At 36.5% G+C, this 21,291-nt stretch overlaps 1 protein-coding gene across 1 annotated transcript; it reads left to right on the forward strand.

The window, feature by feature from the left end:
- Window positions 1–1,985: 1,985 nt before the first annotated feature.
- LOC148830731 (stomatin-like) lies at window positions 1,986–21,198 on the forward strand. Its single transcript, XM_088920719.1, has 7 exons — window positions 1,986–2,252; window positions 3,562–3,665; window positions 5,064–5,136; window positions 7,073–7,155; window positions 15,316–15,519; window positions 18,541–18,675; window positions 20,100–21,198. The coding sequence occupies exons 1-7, from the start codon at window positions 2,156–2,158 to the stop codon at window positions 20,289–20,291; spliced, it is 888 nt and encodes a 295-aa protein (XP_088776845.1). The 5' UTR covers window positions 1,986–2,155; the 3' UTR covers window positions 20,292–21,198.
- Window positions 21,199–21,291: the final 93 nt, after the last annotated feature.

Here is a 21,291-nt window from a genome sequence, read left to right on the forward strand (position 1 = left end):
TGGTCTTGTTAAGTCTGGTGTTCCTTAGGGCTCAATACTGGGCCCCTTGCTCTTCAGCATTTACATGTTTCCACTTGGTCAGCTTTAAGATCACATGGCCTCAGCTTTCATTTTTATGCTGACGATACTCAAATATACATCCATACCAAGCCTGACACTGATTTGGTTGTCTCTATTCTATCTAATTGCATCTCTGACATAAAAATTTGGATGACTCAAAAATTCCTTCATCTTAACTGCGACAAGACCGAAGTCTTGCTTATTGGCACCCCCCATCAACCTCGTAAAGCCAGTCCTGTTACCCTATCTGTAGATGGTTCTGTACTTGAGCTTCAATCAAAATTGAAAAACCTTGGGGTTATATTCGATTCTGGCTTAACATTCAACCCACATGTGCAGCATACTGTCAAAACATTTTTTTTTCACCTCAGAAATATCGCTAGACTACGCCCTATGCTATTACTAACTGTGGCTGAAAAGCTGATCAACACATTTGTGTTCTCTCGAATTGACTACTGTAATGCTCTACTCGCTGGGGTATCTAAATCTACATTGAACAAATTGCAAATTGTTCACATTACTCCTATCCTGGAGTCCTTGCACTGGCTTCTGGTCAAATTCCGTGTAGACTTGAAAATCCTCATGCTCACCTATAAGGCTCTGCATGGCTTGGCACCTCAGTCCCTGTCTGAACTATTATCACCCTACTCCACACCTTGCAACCTTCGCTCTTCTAATTCTGCTCTCCTTACTGTCCCCCAAGCCCATCTACATTGTATGGGTGACAGGGCCTTCTCCTGTTATGCCCCCAAGCTCTGAAACTCTCTCCCCAAGGATATCAGAGAGTCACCTTCTCTAAACTCCTTCAAATCCAGACTTAAAACCCTCTTCTTCAGAAAAGCCTTTACTTAACTGGTTTCATTCTTCATTCCTCTGCTTTTCTTAGTACCACCATCCACAGTCTCCTCTTTATATTGTAATTGTGTTTTATCTTGTGTATTCTTCTTATTTATTGTTGTTGTCATCCTGTAAAGTGCTTTGAGAAGCCACCTTTAAAGGTGCTATATAAAATAAAGTTTTTTATTATTATTATTATCCAGGTGGATCCTGCACATAGCTGTTGGTGGAGGGGAGTCCCCATTACCTGTAAAGCACTTTGAGAGGAGTGTCCAGAAAATAATAATAATAATAATAATAATAATAATAATAATAATAATAGCTTACACTTATATAGCGCTTTTCTGGACAAAGCGCTTTACAGGTAATGGGGACTCCCCTCCACCACCACCACCAATGTGCAGCATCCACCTGGAAAAGCGCTATATACAGTAAGTGTAAGGAATTAGTATTATTATTGCAGTGTATTTTGTACACGGAATATTAATTACTACACGTACTTAATAGTACAAAGCTTTGAGGTATTGCCAAGTGTACTTTACTTAGTTTACTGAATGAACGTGATTGAACGCGTTATGTTCCTCGTACTGTCATTTTTGTACTGGGATAGACGATATGAAATGTATTTGGTAGTACAAGGCTTTAAATAAAAGCGGTATTATCATGTTTTCCTTAGCTTACTTCGCCCATTTTGAGTCGAACCTGCTCAGCATGAATGAACACAATGTGTCACTACTTTTGTGCAGGGATAAACGAAATGAAATTCAATTTCATCAAAGTGCGAGCGGAGAATGAAAAAATATTTTTAAAATTATCCGCTGACATACTGTACCATCAGAAAAGAAACATCAACAACCGAAAGCGTTTCGCCCCTGAGCCGAGAAACCCACGAGTGACGTCACGCGAGGGCGTACCATTACCATTTTTATAATGTCGCCCCCCCCCGAATCCTCGGCCTCTTCAAGTCCACACTTGCGTTACGTCAGAGAAGTGAGGACTTGGAGGAAGGCCTTAGGGGTTAGTGTGACAACTGGGACACGGCCAGAGACTCGCATAATGATCTCATGTTACTAGGCAGCAACATACCTTTGTTTTCTTTTGCAGCTTGTGCTCTCTGAGGCGTGGCTGCCACAGACAGGGTAGCTACGGACACCTGGCCCATTCCTTTCCTAGAACACATTACACTTCTTTGGAGAACAGTCAGAGTCAAGGTAACAGAAAGGTAACCCATTATTTTAGTAGAAAGATATATTTGTTCATGTCAGTCAATAAAGTGGAACCTGAAATGGAAAAGCAACACTCAAGAAACATAGAAGCTGCAGACAACGGGAGAGCAAGGGTGGAAAATTATGAAGGTAATTTCTTCCATAAAAATGTGAACACATATATTAATGCTATTGAGGACTCATGGAGCAAAAGCAAGAGAACCTTGTTTGTTTCATGACAAAGTAAACACCTCTGACTGAATCCCAGGTGGGTGCAGACCTTCCTGCCTTACCTGAGGTGTTCTCACTGCACCCAGTGTCTGCAACTCATAACCACAATTTTAAATTGATTTATTTGTTAAGAAACAACATTTCTGCTTTACGTTGTAAATCCGACAATGTTACCGTACAGTTCAGGATGGTTTGAAAAAGTAATTTAAGTCTTGATTTCAGCCTTAAATGTTAAATCCTACGTGATTTTGATCTATTAATAGCAGCTCCTAGAATAATCAACCATAGCGCACATCACACATTAAACAAAACTTAATGAATGTACCTTATAATGCATTGTACTGTACAGTATGTTCAAATTTGTTAGCAACACATTAAAATAATCTTACAGTACTGCACATGTAATTTGGAATCAGAAGAGAGCTTTTGAACCAAAAAACAATGCTTTTTTTCAGTCACTTCTTTGAGCTCAGCTGCGAAATGATCTCATCAAAGCCAGACATTCATGAAGGATATTTCAACATTAGAGAAATTTTCCGTCAAAGGGCTAGTGGCCAGGATGAGAGGATAAACTATGGTGTAAAAATTGAAAGTTTGGTTGTACATAACAGCATTAACATTATAACAATAGGCATAGATAATGATTGGAACAAGTACAGGTTTATTCCACCCTGAAAGGAAAAGAAAAGAGACACAGCGTTTCACAGCTTGACACCTGAAGAAGGCTCCACAACGAAATTGTTGTCTTTTCTTTTTCTTTCAGCATGGAATAAACCTTTACCTGTTCCTTTGCAACCTACACATGCTGACCTACTTGAACTTCATACTGTAGATAATCATTGGTTGCACATAATTATTAATTGTACATTATAAAAATGTACATCTAACATCTGCATCAGGTGCAGTGAACAACAATAAAAGTACTGAAGTCAAAGAAAAACTGACTACTTTTGTCTATTGATTGGAGACACAAGGGACGATCAAGATTGAAAGACTGCACATTTTAAAAGAAAGAAAGAAATCTGTCTGTGAGTCAATAAATAAGCCAGTGATTAAGGCATTGTATATGGGAAATTGAGTAAAGGAAATTCCATTCCACATTTTCAATGTGTTGAAAACTGCAATTCAAATGTGTTGCTTAGTGATCTAAGCTTGAAGAACATAGATAAATGAAGTGTAGAAGAACTGTGCTATAATATTTGTCTTAACATTATTTTACTGTATGCAGATGGCGGAGCAGGTGGTGTTGGTTGCTGTGGAATAATCCTGATAGCCTGTTCTTTTCTTTTAATTATCCTGACTTTTCCAATATCGATCTGGCTTTGCATAAAGGTAAGTGCAGCCTAATCATGTCAAAACCTTGCAATGCCCAGGAACAAAATCAATACCGTAGTGCCTTGCAAAGATTATGAGAAAATACAGTTTTACCATTGATGTTCTTATTCTGAATATTATGAGGAATGCAGTTTGCAGTTTGTTCTTATTACACTTTTCAGATAGGTTATTGTTATACGTAGTATGGAAAAATTGCTAGATATACTGTAGTCATTTCAGCATTCACAGGTTCATTTTGTAGAGACTGTAAATAGAATAATTAGTATAGGATGACACCATTACAAAATGAGAACATCTGCCACAGTTCCCAGGACTACAGTACCTCACAACACTGTTGTTATGGAAGTATGTTTTGTTGTTTTAATGTACTATGTTTTGTCCAGTCTTCTTAATTAACATTATTGTTCCCTTATTTAAACAACCCTTATCTGGTTGTGAATAAAGATAGATGTAGATAATCTTATTAAAGTATTAAAACACCCAGAATTTATTAGTGTATTTTAAAATTACTTCAACTTAAATTCCTTATTTTAAATTACTTAAAACACTGTAAATTAATAATTACAGTCTAATTAAATAATATGTAATGCTATTTTTATTTGTTGACCCAGCAGTGATTTCTTTTAGACAGCTTTTTGAGAAACTGTTCATCATGTTCAAGGAAAAGATGAGATGTTAAAACTAGTTGATTCTTGGTAGAGCACTGAATCCAGGTTTGAACATTGTAGTGATATTAAAAAGAGTGAAAGATGGTTAACCAGAATAATTCTTCATGTGGGAAGGACACTTGACAATTCAACCTAAAGAAACCTTTTAGCCTGAAATATAGACTTGCGGCTGTGAGTGACTACCATAGTCTGGCTGGTGAAAGGAAATTGATTAAGCTTGCTCAGTGAAAAGAATTTTACAGTGTACTTAGGAGGGGTTTCTTTACACAAAGAAGTATGGGCTTTTGATATAATTATCAAACCACGTGGTGTTAAACTGGAAGCCAAATGAAGCAGAGGGGCCTCCAATGCCACCTTTCATGTCTAATGACATTAAATGACATTGTGACATTAAACATGAAAAACAAATGCTTTGCTCAATCAATTTAAACACTTCTTAATGTTCCAACAGAAGTCCTCCAATGACAAATCTACATCCTTGCAAATGAATGGGTCTAATGCCAGCGATTAATCATGTTCATGTTTAAGAATTAAATCTGCTCATTTGGTTTGATGAATAAAAGCTAAAACCTGGATTATGCATGGATGGCAAAGACAAATGTGACTGTACTTAATTCCTTCCTCTGAGGTTGGGCTGTGGGTTAGGAGTATGTTCATAGGATGTTCAAGCCTTTAAAGGGAAGCTTGAAGATGAGAAAATATTGACAACATTTTTCTTTCTGGCCAGATTGTGTCAGAGTATGAGAGAGCTGTCATCTTTCGACTTGGGAGGATAAGCAAAGGAGGAGCCAAAGGACCTGGTATATACAGCATAATTTATAATCTCTTCCTTTCTGAAGAACACCAATTTTTTTTTCTATGTGGACTGTATTGGGAGTCATTTTGACTCCTCAGTAAAGCAGGTTCAACTTTCAGTAGATTAGCCAAAGTGCTGTCAACTCTGAGGTGGAGGAGCCACGTGTTGTAACTGTATGAGGATTTCAATCAGGGACTTTTATTCACCGCCAGATTTACTGTGTGGAAGATGTGACTTCATAAAGATACAGGCAATATCACTGGTTACTATGGATTAATACTTTCGTCTGCCTGGGTTTTGATTTAATACACGCTTGAGATGACACATTTTCTTCCAGATAACATGAAGGGCACTGTGATGAGCAGTACTATTTTTAATAGGATTATCACAACAGTTCTGCAAAGTGTATTTACTACAGAATATTATTCACTTAAACAAGCTAATTTGCATCCAGATAAAAAGCTTTGATTTTTTTAACTTAAAAGGAATTTTGATGCATTTCAAATTCTTCATAATATAATTAAGTATACCAAACACCACACATACAGTACCTGAAAAACTGCTAATCATCAAATAACATTTTTATGTTATTTATTTATATGATGAATTTACTGTAATCCCACAAAACATTTTTAATGTATCTAGAGTACCTACTGTCATTCCTTGCATTGTATGTTGTGTATCCGGGACATAGTGGGAAACTTCTTTCACCAGGTTTGGGAATATATACTGTAGTACCACATACTGCATTTTTAATACAAATATGTTCTTCTTTAATTAAAATACTACAGGAAGATATCCCCTGTTCACCACTGTTACTTTTAATGAATGACAATTCAGCTTTGAAATTGTCTATCTTGCAAAAATACATATGGTTCACAGGTACTACAACTGCCAAAAAATGATAACACTACATTGGCTGAAATCTGATGCTCTCACTCAGTGTAAATGGGACCTTTTGTTTTAGGACATTTTATTTCTTGAACCTTCCACAGCCCTTAACCATTTTGCTAACATACAATTAGAATGTTAGGCCTTAGCCTGGTGTAAGTTAGCCCGCGGTGTTTTGAGAAATGAAGGTATCCATGTGCATGGTATAGGCTGGTCTACTGAAAAGAGGCAATAATACAAGAATCAAAGGGTTGATGTAGCCGAAAGGATGAGGTCTGACGGAAACATCCAAAACCTCCCAGGCAAGGGTTGATGGAAGACTGTAGGCAGATCTGGAAGAACAGACAGGAGCAGCTGGAATGATGTAGGCAGGTGTCCTGTATCTCTGTGCAGTCTGGACTAGAAAACCAGGAAGGAGGACTGAACTGGAAAACAGGAACAGGACTGCACAGACCATCAGTAAAGCAGGACTGGACTGAGAACAGAAGTAGGATCGCCTAGGATCACCAGGAAGTAAGACGCGACTGAAACACGGAGATCTATAATAATAAGCTCTAAAAATAATAATAAAAGTGTAGGTTGAGCTCCAGAGCTCAAGTGTTTCTATTGTGGGCCTTTGTTGCATCATTAGTCAGCTAATGAATCCAGGAATCCCAAAGTGGTGATGCATATTTTTGTTTTGTGTTGCTGGGATATCCTGGGTTTTTGATGCAGCAGCTACCCCAGAGACTTGCTGGGTACCTGTGAATCTGCAGTGTTGCTAGTTTAGGATGCATCACCGTGTTCCTTGTGTAGCAGGGGCATCTTGCAGAATACTGTTATCCTCCTGCCCCATCTATGTTGCTGCAATTAAAATGGACAGGCCAAGCTAACCAACTATTAGAAATTCAGTGCTGGGAGGGTATAAATTAATTCTGTGTTTCTAAAAGGTAATCTGCAGTTCTTTACACTACACTAAAGCAGTTTCCTGGCATAAAATAAATATAAATGAAATAAAAAAAATATTTTACAAGGTAGATTTAATTTCATTGAAATTTTTTTTTTGGCAGGAATGTTCTGGATCATCCCCTGTGTGGACACATTCCGTCGAGTTGATTTGAGGACAGTATCATTCAATATTCCTCCTCAGGAAGTAAGCATAACCAATATTCAGAAGCTGTAGAATAAGATATTTTATATAGGAGCAACCAAGGGTTTATAATTGTTGTTAGAAAGAAGGAATTAAAATGACAGTTGTCTAGATACAATCTCAGACCAAGAGATTCTGAACTTGACCTCAGAGAACAAGCAGAGTCCAACAGTGACACCTTACAGATGGGAAAATAAAGAAGATAACAATAGCAGATTGTAATGATGGAGAGTTGAGGGGAGACCTTGGGATGGCCTTGAAAGGAGCTGATAATGATGATACTGCATGTGTACCTCAGCAATATCCTCAGCTTTTGTACTCTCCTGGATGATCATCTTACTAATAATCTATGAATTTTGGCTTTGAACTATCTTTATTCAGCTTTAAACATGCAAACATACAAATTGCATTTTGTTTTCTTATCGGAGGTGTTTGTGGTCTCTTAGGATTGAGTCGAGTAGTTCTTGCAGTAAAAGTCAAACAATAATAATATTTTGGTCTTGTTTTCCTGCCATATCTGACCCATTGTTATTTTAGTGTGTTCCGGTTTACAGTGTGTGTCACACTGGGGTCAGTCCACACTGGGGCTCATCGGCCCATTGCCTGCTGAATTCCAGCCAGCTGCTGCCCTTCCTCATTAGCCCCCGGTTAATCTCGCCAACAGGTTTACTCAAATCTTATCCGTTTGCGTTTGGCTCTCTGACATTGAGTCTGTTCACCAGCTTTCAGCGCTTCAGTCTTTCTTTTCAGTTCTTCCTGTTTTCTTGACTTTCCGCCTGCATTCTTGACCTAGATTTTGGATTATCCCTTTGGCCTGATATTATGTTCTGATTATCTGTTACCAAACTCTGCACTTTGCATTTTGCACTTTGCACTTTGACCAGGAGCCTGTTTAATCCCTTAATCAGTGTGATGCGCTTGCAGCTCCAGCCCTGTCTGCTAGGGCTCTGCGCACGCTGAGCTCGGCCTGTTCTAGCTACTGCAGGCTGCCCTGTCTGCTTTATTTACAACTTACTCTTCAATTGCCTATCATTCATCCCAGCTGCCTGACGCAGACACACAGCCAGGTCATCACAGTGTGTCAGTCAGAGCATAACAAAGGTTGCAAACAGGAGGGGGGCGATTGCTTGATTGAACAAGTTGAAAGGGAAACTAAAATTTCATTCAGCTGTTTCTTAAAGATATTTAGCTTTCACCACCTGACTAGGTGGTTACCCACAGCTCTTTGTGCACATAGTGTTTCCTCTTCTCCATCCTAAATATTTCTATTTAGATTCCAGCTGTGACCCTTTCCTTAGTTACTGTGACCTTGCAATGCTTACCTTTCAGTATTGAGTGTATACTGACTGCATACACCCCTGGGTTAGCCCTATGTTTGTATAGCATCTTATATACAGTATGGAATTTCTTAACTGATGGTTCAGAAGGATTAACAACAAAACCACTTTTGCCTTAGCTGTAATAACCATAGCTTATGTCATTTCTTGAAAGATACTGTATATAATCACCTATCCCTTGATTTATGAGCTTAATGCATTTCTGAAAATAAAATCCTCATATAAAGAAAACTCATAAATTGAAGACTTAATTACCATTAATTAACATGGGGAAAATTGTAATGCATTCCTGACCCCATAACCTCCACCCATTTTCACCTGTAAATGCTCCAAATACACCCCACAACATTTACAAGCACAAATTCATTATTAAGTCCTATTTGAACATTTTTTATTAACAGTTATGCGATGAATGGTAGGTGTTTTGTAAATAACAACACTCACATAAACAAGGACAAACTGCTAATTATCATAAATACCACTTTTAGAAACAATAACTTAAATCAATGTTAAACTGTAATATCCCATGTACAGTATTGTGTCATAATCTATAAAATAAACAACATACAAGCATAAATAACATATATATTCTCGAAGCTTGTAGCCTTGCCCGTAATATCGAGTTGTATGTCTGTTATTTGAAATTTGGGTATTAATTGTAATTGCTCGTATAACTGAGGTCTCATAAATCAAGGGATAGATGTATATACTGTATACAGTATAATACACAAATCCCTATTTTTCACACTTCATCTCACATTTATCTCTCCTCCCCCCTCTCCATCATGACAGCTCGTCCCTCTATATAGTACCGGAGTGAAATTAATCTCCTTTTTTGTGAAGAGATGTAGCTCCCACACCCTATCTGTAATTCATTTGTAATTTCTCATCAGAAAGTGTAACAAGTTTAAAACACATTTAAAACATAGCACCACATCACTCCTTATATCTGCCCAATTAGAAGTTTTGCCCCTTAAAGTGACACAGTTTCCTGTTCATTAGCCAGTTCTTGATCCATGTGCTACATTCACTACACGTTTAGCTTGAGAATCTTCCTTAAATGAAAGACTTTATCAATAGCTTTTTAGAAATCTAATTTATGCTTTTTTTACTATCCTTGCTACTTGCTTTATAAGTCCTAGCATGATGGTTTAACAAAACCTCCCTCTTCTTAATCCATGTTGACTGGCTCTTAAAAAACATTGTTTTAATCTTATTGTTTTAAACATCTAATAATTTAGCTCTAAATGTCATTTCCAATACCATTACCTGTAAATTAATTAAGACTAATTGTTCTATAGTTGTTCTGGTTCAGTTTGTTCCTGCTTTTTTATAAATTTGTGATACATCTGCAATTCCCCAAGCTGTGGTGGGTACTGCTCCAATTGTACATGTACGTGAAATATCCTAGATATGGGTGTATGAGTAACATCCCTAGTTTTCTTGAGCTTAATGGGATAAAACCATTTCGATCCAGTGATTTAATGTTTTAGCTGCCCCATCCCCTGTAGAACCTCAGTGTCAGATATATCATCTTCTATTGTAAAAACCTTTATGAAATATTAATTTAGTCTGTTAATCTATCTTTATCATTTTCTATTTTAACACCTTTTGATTAAAATAATTTACTCTCTACAATAACAATGTTTTACTGTTGTAACACTGAAAAAATACATTATTTTTTATTTCTGAAATAACAATATACAATACTCTTTTTTGTCTCCCTCATAGCAATTCTAATATGTTTTTCCAGCTCAGTAAATCACCTTGTGTTTTCTGTTTTGAATCTTGGGGTCTTTTATGTAGCCTGTAAAGCTCTCATACTTAGTAAACAATTTAGGCCATACAGTATGTCCCTAGATTTGGACTTCATTTTCTATAAAGTAGGTACTGAAGATGTACTGTAGCAATAGCTATTTCTTTCATTTTACCAATGTTCCCAAATCTTGAGGTTCAACACAGCGTAAAGGGAGGTTTAGTATTCAAGCCCTGAGTTTTTGGTCCTAACATGGAACAACTGTACTTCAGTGATAAACCCTCATAGAAATAACATTTACTGAGCCCCTGAAAAAATGTAACTGAAACTAGACACAGAAGAATTGAGTTCAACAGATAGGTGGTGGTTTATTTTATTTAAAATGAGAGAATGATTAACTATTATGTAAACAAATTATAGTTAGGTATACAGATGCAGCCATTCAAAAGGAGTGGGGTATGCTTCAGTACAATGCGGTGGGTGTGTTGCATCCAAACACCTTGTAAAACCGCCAAGTGGAGCTAATAAAGCTTAACCCTCTCATGTACAGCATTTGAACTGTCACCAGAAAACACCTGGTTTCGAATCCTGATCACTGCTGAGGGACAATTTTTATTCAATTAAGAATTTAAGTTGTATACTCTTTAGACTTTTACATTTAAACTGTGTATTACAGCATGTTAATCATTATACATTAAAAAGTTGGTATATTTTATTAAAGCAAGATTGCTCAGTTGGACAAAAGGTCAGGGTGGGGATTAGGAAAGCCGTTGACCAGTGCAGCTGACCCACTGTGAAACGGGTGTACAATCTGGGGAGATCACCCATTTTAATGTAAATAGTTCCCTGGTTTCGCACCCGTGTGCTCTCTCTCTCTCGGCTGGCTGGCTGGTTGTGCTGAATTTCACTCCACAAAGTCTGAGTCTCTGTGCCTACATTGTTTGTAAACAAACCGGTTTCACAAGTCTTTTCTCACCCTCTACATTTACAAAATAGAATAGGCAAGCCTTCGAATGAAAGACAGTCCCCCTTCCCCCCATGGACAGACTGACAAATGTTTTCTTAGAAAAGGAGATTCACAACGCGAAGCTGTGTCAGTCTTCTGTGTAAAAAAATCAGTTTGAATATCATGGGTGTTGTTTTTAATAAACTGTTGAGTAAAGAATAGGAATTTTCCTGCTGTCAGCAGTATTGTGTATATAGTTTTATGTACAGGCTGTGAAAAGTTTCACAAGTAGAGGTCTTTAAAATTAGGCTGGGCAAACAGACACAAACACACACACACCAGGGCCAGTTTTCCCGTAAGCCAATTAACCTACCAGTATTTTTTGGAGTGCAAGAGAGAATCATATCACACATAAGGAGAAAAACCACGGAACCAAGAGAGAACATGCAAACTCCACACACACAGGATGGCAGGAATTGAACCTAGAGCCCTAGTGCTGCAAGAAAGTAATGCTAACCACTTCGCCACCATTAAAAATGGATGGGTATCTTATCTTTCTAGTTCAGCGGTTTGCGTGCATAATTTAATTTTGAGAGCCACTGAGACATCTGGTACTACTGTTGTAATTATGAAAAAAAAAACATACAAAAAGCATACTAACAACTGTGCCATCCTATTCCTTAGTTAATACATTTTATTTTTATAAACAGTTAACATTGTTAGCAAAATATTTTGAATTATTAAATTATTAAATAATTATTATTATTAATTGTTTTTTTCTTTAATTGTGTATTTAACTTATTTTCTGATAGTCAGATTTAATGTATATTTGAACAATGAAAATATATTTTTACAAAATGCGGGGAAAAGTGCAACAATTTATTACAGTGCTAAATTTAATATTATTGATTACTTATAGTTTATGCTAACACCTAACTTTCTTAATTAGATGTATTTAAAACAATGAACTAAGTGTAACATAGCATTCAGAAATACAATCGAGAATAGTTTTGTGATGTATAGATGAAACTTTTCTAAAATGTATAACAAAATTATACAATTAAAATCTGTAATCTTTCCACGTGTAATGTCATTAGAAAGTACAATAAGTTCCTGCTTTGTCTAACGATGGTATCTAAAAGTAGTCTAAGTGGTGAGAAACCTGTGCTTAATGATAATTAAGGGACTTAGAAGTCAAAGAAAATGATTAACGTTGTTTAATTTTAAAAACTAAGTTATGAATGCAGACACAATGGCTATAGAATGGCCATTGTGCAATACTGAGCTCCGCGCTTCCTCCCTCTCTTGGTGCTGCCTCCCCCTCTGATGCAGCGCAGTGGGCGGCACGCTATTTTCAGAGCCTCTGATTGGGAACAAAAGACCTGCTGATCTGTTCTACATACCAGGAAGACAACAGAATATGATTTTTTCTATTCGAAACGTGTGTTGTCTTTATGAAATTTGTGTATTTTAAACGTTTAATTAAGAAGTAAAAACCTTACAGCATACACAGAGATTCTAAGCTGATCACGAGGAAGAAAAGTTTTTTCGTGCATAAAAAGTGGTTATTAACTATCGAAGCCTGTTTTTATAGCTCTTAAAGTCGTGCAATGTCTAAGCAGGAACACATCATTATATCTCATTTTTTGTATTTATTTTTAAAAAATTTAAAAAATCATTTGCTCAGCCTAATTTTAAAGACCTCTACTTGTGAAACTTTTCACAGCCTGTATATAAAACTATATACACATTACTGCTGACAGCAGGAAAATTCCTATTCTTTACTCAGCAGCTTATTAAAAACAACACCCATGAACTATTTACATGAAAACGGGCGATCTCCCCAGACTGTATGCCGTTTCACAGTGGGTCAGCTGCACTGGTCAGCTGCTTTCCTAATCCCCACCCTGACCACTACCACTCCTGTCCTGCCCCTTGCCACGCCCCCCAGCCGGGCTCTCTTCGGCCGCAGTGCTGGCGAATGCACTACATTAATGTAGGGCTTTTGGGCTCACGTGGATTTGCGCCCTACACCCTGCGGTACTGCTATGTACATACAGTATGAACATCTTGTGATATTTAGAAATATAAAAAAGGTCAATATAGTGCCCATAATATTTGCTATTTTAGTTTTTCAAATAAATGTTTATTTGTTAAAATAAAACTCATGGCAATAGCTGGATTTGAACACCCTATCTCAGCCTTATAAGTCAGTCGATTAAGCCATCACACCACAGAAGCAGTCATGCACTAAAACAGTGAAACAGAAGTACATATATCAATGGAAAGTTTTATACTACTGTTTGTGCAACAGTACATGAATATAATTATATTGTTATTAATTTCTTTAGATACGCGATTCCATATTATATTTCCTATTAATCAAATTCTAAAAGTATGCTTTTGTTTACTCCGATAACGAGCGTATTCGCAGAAAAGGTTAAAATGATCACTTTTCACAAAGTATATAAACGTAAAGTAATATGGTCAGAAGGAGCACGTAAAAACGTTTCAGAAATAACCACAGGTAAGACTTTGATGCTTAAAATGTTTAGGGAGAAATGGAATACTGGTGTGGATTTTTTCTTTAAACTACCAATACCAGCAAAATAACAGCAAAAACAAATTAAGTTTACATAATATGTTTATGTTCCTAAATTAATATCATTTATGATCATCAAACGTGTTATGCTGCTCTTCTTTTTATGCTCAGCTACTAAAATTTCCCTTTAGTTGTAAAATTCCATATAAATATTCAATACTAAGCGGATTAAAATGTGCATAGTAAAGAGATTAAATTATTAAATCTTTTCACTACCGACCAATGCACCACGAGTGTCCCTGTCGGTCATTTTTGCCAGCCAATCACATACCGTGGTATGCCGCGGTGGCTTGTGGGTAGTTGCACACGGTACGGGTTTGTACTGTGAAGTTTGAATGGCTGCATCTGTAAGTAAGTGCAGGTGGAGTTGTTGACCCAGTTGAAAACCTAACTTGGAATAACTTTAACAAAGCTTGAACTCAATATTACAACATTACAGTTCTAAAACCTACTGTACTAAAGACAGAAGTTTTCTGTTGTTATTGTGGATGAAATTAAAATGTTAGCCCAGGTGTTTCCACTCAAAAATAAAAAAGTGAGCCATATGAGCTTGTGCCCTTTGTATAATGTATAAATCTCTAGTTGGCCACCCTGAGCCAGTGAGAAGTACAGTATCATATGTCTGTATATATATATAAAGTGCCTTGCAAAAGTACAGTATTCACCCCTTCCAATGACGTCTCATTGTTGATATTTAACTTTTATTACCCATAAAAGACTTCAGTTTGAGAATTCAAGCTTTGATTAAAATTGTTTAAAAAATGTGTATGCATTATTTGTAATTCTGGAAATGGGACATCAGACGTTATTAGAGTATTACCTTTTGTAAAAAAAATAGTAGATGTTGCAAACTAGTGTGAACAAGTCTGATTCGGGAGAGATGTTATACTCCTCTCATATCACATAGATCTTTTTTGATTTAGGTCCCTAAACCTGTTTGTGCATGACAATCCCCTGCAATTAGAAATATTTCATTTTGGTTTTCTTTGAGCTCTTTCTAAAGCTGTAATATACTTTTTCGGTAGAGAGACCAAATCTAAACACAGTACTCTAAGAAAGGTCTTACAAGTGCATAGTAAAACTTAAACATAACTTGTTCATGTGATATTTCATCCGATGTGTGTCTGCCTACTGCTGATCTGGTCTTAATTTTTGTCTTTCATTACAAGATTTAAGTAGTTTTCTAAAAATTTTAGAATCTATAATCCTGTAAAGATAATCAGTTAAAATGCTTTTTTCTCATCGCTTCACTCTTCTAATGTTGCTTCAACTATCATTATTGTTAAACCAGTTTAAGGCACATAATTGTTAAGTTTATTTCACAAAGTAATTCTGGAGCTTTGTAATTAATAAATTGTAGAATATGTACCATATAGGGACATGCAACATTATAACATAATGATAATATTTTGTATCATTAGAAATATTACACAGCTGGGGTGGTCCTTTAGTGAGGAATGTAGTGCTACAACAAAACTAAAATATAATTTAATCCTTCCCCTGTTTTTTTATTTATTCACAGGTTTTAACGAGAGACTCTGTGACAATCATGGTGGATGCTGTTGTGTACTATCGTATCTTCAACCCCTCCGTTGCCATCACGAAGGTAGAGAATGCAGACCAGGCTACCAAGATGCTTGCTCAGACAACACTGAGGAACATGCTGGGGACAAAGAACCTTTCTGAGATACTGACTGACCGGGAGGAGATGGCAGATCAGATGGAGGTGAGGACTTTTCCACACAAACCAATCTTTTCTTCACAAACCATTTTTTTATTTATTAAAACTTTTCTGAACCAGAACAATAAAACAAACAACCCCCCCCAACCACACACACACAGTTTTGATAGATATACTGTGTAATACGAAATTCAGTGCATCAGCATCACTGACCCAAACCATTACAAAGATGCCATGAATCTGGCTAGCAGGGTGTATATAAATAACATGTATTATTTATATAATTTTATAATTTATTAAAGAGCAACTTTTTTCATTTTTAATAGGGTTGTTTTCAATGTTGTGGCATCAGACAATATATGTTGGAATTCAGTAATTTTACTAAAATCTGTTTTGTTCACCTCTGAGGCAAATATAATAGAACTATCTTTCATAAAGCTTTTTACATAATGATGTATACTGTAAGTACAGATCTGTAGACGTAAGAATGGTGATCTGATTGCAACATAGGTACTGTTTCTTTACTTCGCACCACAGAAAAAACAGCTGGAGAAAAAACATTTCTGTAGTATGGTTTACATCAGGTGAAACTGTGGCTAAATGGTTATAAACACCATATTTTCTATCAGTCCTACTGTATATTAGACATAAAATTTCTTATGAACATATGGAAAATGTGAAGGGGTATAAACTGAAATGGAGTATTTTTGTCTGTAAGGTTTTCCCCAGGTCATCACCTATAACTATATAAAATGACAGTGATAGAAATATACCTTAAATTTGCTCTTTAACTGTGAACACCTTCACACTCGGCTCTGCAGCATCCCTGAGAACTACAGGAAGAGGGAGAATAATCCCAGAACAAGCAACATTTCTAACCCCACAACACAATTAAAACTCTAATGTCCCCTCCATACAATACATGCAAAAACAGCAGAGCAAAATGTAAGACAGAACGACAGAGAACAATAAAGTCACATATAGTCAAATAAACTGCTAATCCTTTCAGTCAACAGCCATCAGGAAAATAAAAGAAGAAAAATGAATCTCACTTTTCCAGACTCCTAAAAATATTCTGGATACATAAACAAAATTAAGAACTTGCTTGTAAAAAACATTTAATCATTATCAGAAGAAATACAAGGGGTCTTTTTTTATTGGATTAAAGATTTTTTATTATGATACTTTCAGTGAGAAGTCAGTTTCCAATTGCAATTACCTTATGTGAAAAGGTCTTTAGAAATGAACACTGTAATTCCATGTGTAGTCACCAGAGGGCCACAAAGCCATATCTAGTAAACAAGTTAACAAAATAATTTTGTCGGAATGTCTGACAGGTTGAAAGAGCTGAACTTTTTTAGGCTTGGACAGAGAGGACTAGGAGGGGTCTAATTCAAATACAGTATTCAAAATCTTAAAAGGCATTAACAAAGTAAACCCAGCTGATTTCTTGCAAATGAAAAATGAAGTGAAACACGAACCAGAGAAAAACATGGAACCAATGTGGAACATTTACAACCAAGAACTGGTGGCAATTCTTTACATAGTAAGCTGTGGAATACAAAACAAGCTACCCAGCCATGTTGTTGAAGCCCATGCCTTTATGCTTCTTCAAGAAGGATGAGTTCCTTGGATCAATATGATACTGTACCCCAGTATCAAATAATATCTAACAGTCCAGACAGGCCTAATGGCCTTGTTTTATTTGTATCCTTATTTATGTTTTTATGTTGTTGTTCCCCAGGGATCTTCACATAATGAATTAGGGAAATGAGATGACCCATGTGGGAATTGCAATAAAACACAGTTGTCATGGATCTAATGGACCAACACAGAAGTGTAGCTATCTTCCTGAGAAGGGGCTGTTTATTTTAGACTCAACGGTGAAGAGTAGGTGGTGACCTCTCTCCTAATAATGGTATTTTATAATAGCACAGTGAATATATTACTTCGTTTTCTAATAGCAGTGGCTTGAAATAGCACAGTGAAAAATATTTTTTCCTTTAACATTTTTACAGTAGAATTTCAGACAATAACTTTTAGACTTGTTCTACAAGCCACAAAAGGGCAACTTTAAAAGAACATTTAGAAATCAGTGCTTGCCTGGTAGAAAGAGAGAAATCTTGACACACACATTACCAAAAATAAGAGTTCTACTCCATGGAACTAAAACTCAGTGATAACGAAGGAAGATGGTAGAGAATATTAATATATTATATAATATAATATATAAGGTCTACTTTCAATGTTTGATCCCATTAAAACTCTTTGGAAGTATGCTGTCCATGAGCATTTGACCATTAAGGGATTAAATAAAGAGGAATGTGTGGCAGCCTCTCTCTGTGGTGTCTCCACTCTTAAAATGTATATCCATTCTTGGTGTTATAATCCATGTAAAAAAGCAGTACAGGTCCCTCAACAGAATGAATGAGTGGATTTCCTGTTTTCTTTGAGAAAACTGTTGTCTATCAATAAACCAGAGAAGCTTGGCTAAGCTTTCGAAAGATTTCTCTCTGTAGGTTCTCTCTATATAGATATGTTTTTGGTTTTTACCTCAATATAGTCCATACAGTTCCCCGAGGTCAATGGGAAGGAGATGTTTCTGAGTTTTTTGACTCAGTGTTTAGGAATGTGCAGTAGCTCAGAGTGGGCGCTGGTCCGTGGGAAATTGCGAAAAGTATATATAAACAAACGCACTATGTCTTCTAATTGTCCTCTTATCATTTAATTCTTTTCAACAATTAACAAAGGTGCATAGGGAATCTAAGAGATCTTTTGAGTAACATAAGAGGTAAAGCACTAACAGCCTCTAAGAGAGTCAGATTTTCATTTTCTCACCTCTCTCCTGCAGAGCACTGATGCAGAGTGGGGGAAACACTTCTGTTTTTGGTTCTTTGCATCCGGACAGTTTCACCTCTTGAGCTAAACAATGTGTCGTGTCCCTAATATCCTAAGGATGATGTGTGGACATCCACACAGGCCACATCGGTTCTGGAATGAACAGAAACCAAGCCTTCAGCAGACCTAACAGCTGTCACTTCCATTTTCCTGTCCTTTCTTTTGCAGCATGTGCTGTATGATGCATCAAAGGACTGGGGCATCAAGGTGGAAAGAGTGGAGCTCAAGGATGTCAAACTCCCAACGTCACTGCAGAGAGCTATGGCTGCTGAAGCAGAGGCTTCTCGGGAGGCCCGTGCAAAAGTAATGTATTCCACTTCCTTTTTTTCAATATGCTACAGAGTGAGTAGTATATAATAAGCAGAAAACATATTACTTTAGAGAAATACATTTTGGCCTGGCATCCCAATCAGGATGGAAAGTCAATTAATGTAATCAAACCCCCCTCAACGTGTCTTTGTAAGGTATTCGATTACTAGATGTAAAATGCATTGATGTATTAATAGATCTACAGTATTAATAGATTCTGTCTTCTATTAATAGTATTAATAGAAGACAGAACTGTGGCGCAGAGGTTAGCATCACAGTGCTGGGGCCCTGCGTTCAATTCCAGTCTGCGTGGATTTTCTATATACTTTCCATGTTTGCATGGGCTTCCCCCAGGTGCTCTGGTGTCCTCCCACAAGTCCAAAGGCATATTGGTAGGTTATTTGGCATCTAGAAAATTGGACCTGGTGTGTGTTTGTATCTGTGTTTGCCCTGTGATGGACTAGCATCCTGTCCAAGGTGTATTCTGCCTTGTGTCTATTCCTTGCTAGGATAGGCTCCGGCTCCCCCATGACCCTGGATAAAGGGGTTAGAAGCTGGACAAATAGAGCAAGTATTAATACAATTACATAAAAGTGATAATAACCAATATAAGTATGGAGTTGTAAGTTAAAAAACCCTACTTCCTACCACAAAATTAATCATACTCTGAATCCAGAACCTATTACTACGGTAGGCTTTTGAGATATGTAATACTTTTCTAATGATGTTTTTAAAATCCTTAATAGCATGTTAATAATTTATTTATGACAGTTATAACATTGGTATAAATAAAAATATGAGGAAACAGGTTCTATTGTTTTGTGCTCATGAAATTCACAGGAAAATTTGCATTCATAATTTGCAGTTTTATTATTGTTTTGACTCTACCATGGGTGATATTTAGGAAAAAACTACTAGAAATGACTAGTGTTACTTGTTCAAACATTTGCAGATGTGGCAGAAATGATAAAAACAAAACATAATTAATGTTAAGTACTGTACCAGTGTCTTTGTACGTCAGTGTACTCAAATATTGTTATTGAGGTGTCGAATATGACACTCAAGGTTCTGGGCTAATGCCTGTGGCATGCTGTTTCTTCAGAAAGACTTGATGAATTATGTGATGAAAAACAGATGCTGGCTTCTGCTGCTATGAAAATACAGATTTTAGCCAACAATAGTCAGGAAACCCAATTTAAACGAGTGACTGGAATTGTGTATCAACTTGACATTAAACGCAGAGAGTGGGACTGAATTGAATTGCTTAAACCACTTTACTTTAGTGCCATAATTAAACAAAAACAAGATATTATTTCATGTCAAGGTCCTTAAAATGATATTGCTGAAAAGGCACTAAACTGATAGAAACAACATCCTGTATTGGGCCTGGGGAAAAACTAAAAAGATCCTCCTTGCAGGTCATCGCTGCAGAAGGGGAGATGAATGCATCTCGTGCACTGAAGGAAGCTGCCTTAGTCATGTCTGAGGCTCCTTCTGCCCTGCAGCTTCGCTACCTGCAGACTCTGTCAGAGATCGCCTCAGAGAGGAACTCCACCATCCTGTTTCCTATTCCCATTGACTTCATGTCCTCATTTATGAAGCAGAAATGAGCATCACCCCCCAAGACAGCCTGGCCTGGCTCTCATGCAACTCTGATAAGAGTAAAGGGGTTAATTGTACTATGTTTTCAGATAAAAAAGAGCACTTTGACCATGCTTATCTTATTGATTGAAAAATCTCTGCTATCCAACTTCTGCACTTTGACAGTTCATCCCAGAATCCCAGGACTCTTTTGCAAAAAAATCCTTCTGTCCGTCTTCAATTCTCTCCACTTAAATTTCACCACTGATGAAATAGTCTCTACGGAGAGGCTGATGGGTCTCTAGAATAAGCTGATTTCCTAAAATCTTTCAAGAGAGAACTGTATGAAATATTGGAATCAATAAGTGACAAGCAACCAACTGAGCATTATGGATATATTGGGCTCCTCTTGTTTATAACCATTCTAAGGGTCCTCGGCTCCTACATTTGCTCCTGAGCTGGAAGTGATGGTTTGGGTTGACACTGTGAAACTTTAACATACATTGATTTGATTTTTATGAGGAGAAATATATAATACAATATAATAAGTGTTTTTATCACTTGGGAACATAACTATTTACTATAAAGTACTGGTATTTTTTAAACATGTTAGTACAGTGTATTTTTAGAAAAAGTATAGCTTTTTTGCTATTTGTTAAAGAAATATTGATATTAAACTATGAGTTAATTTTTGTTGTTGGGGAAGATTAATAATTATTCATGTCTGTCACTGAAGACCCACAAAAGAAACATTTCTGTAAATTGTATTTAAGAGTCTACTGTATCTCTGAAACTACCTCAGAGTAAAAGGATGTGAACCATACTTATTGAGAAGCGAAAGAAAGAGAAAATATGTGCTTGTGTATAGCAGTAGAAAATAATATCATGTTACTGTACATACAGATGAACAGAAACTCAATAAAGACATTCATTTAATTGTGTGTAATAGAAGTTATTTGACAAACTATCAATACATGTACAGTATATAAGATTTTTATAGTTTTGTAAAAACCTGTTTTATGTATAAAG

Source organism: Atractosteus spatula, chromosome 7 (assembly GCF_055471065.1).
Source record: "Atractosteus spatula isolate fAtrSpa1 chromosome 7, fAtrSpa1.hap1, whole genome shotgun sequence".
Classification (NCBI taxonomy): domain Eukaryota; kingdom Metazoa; phylum Chordata; class Actinopteri; order Semionotiformes; family Lepisosteidae; genus Atractosteus; species Atractosteus spatula.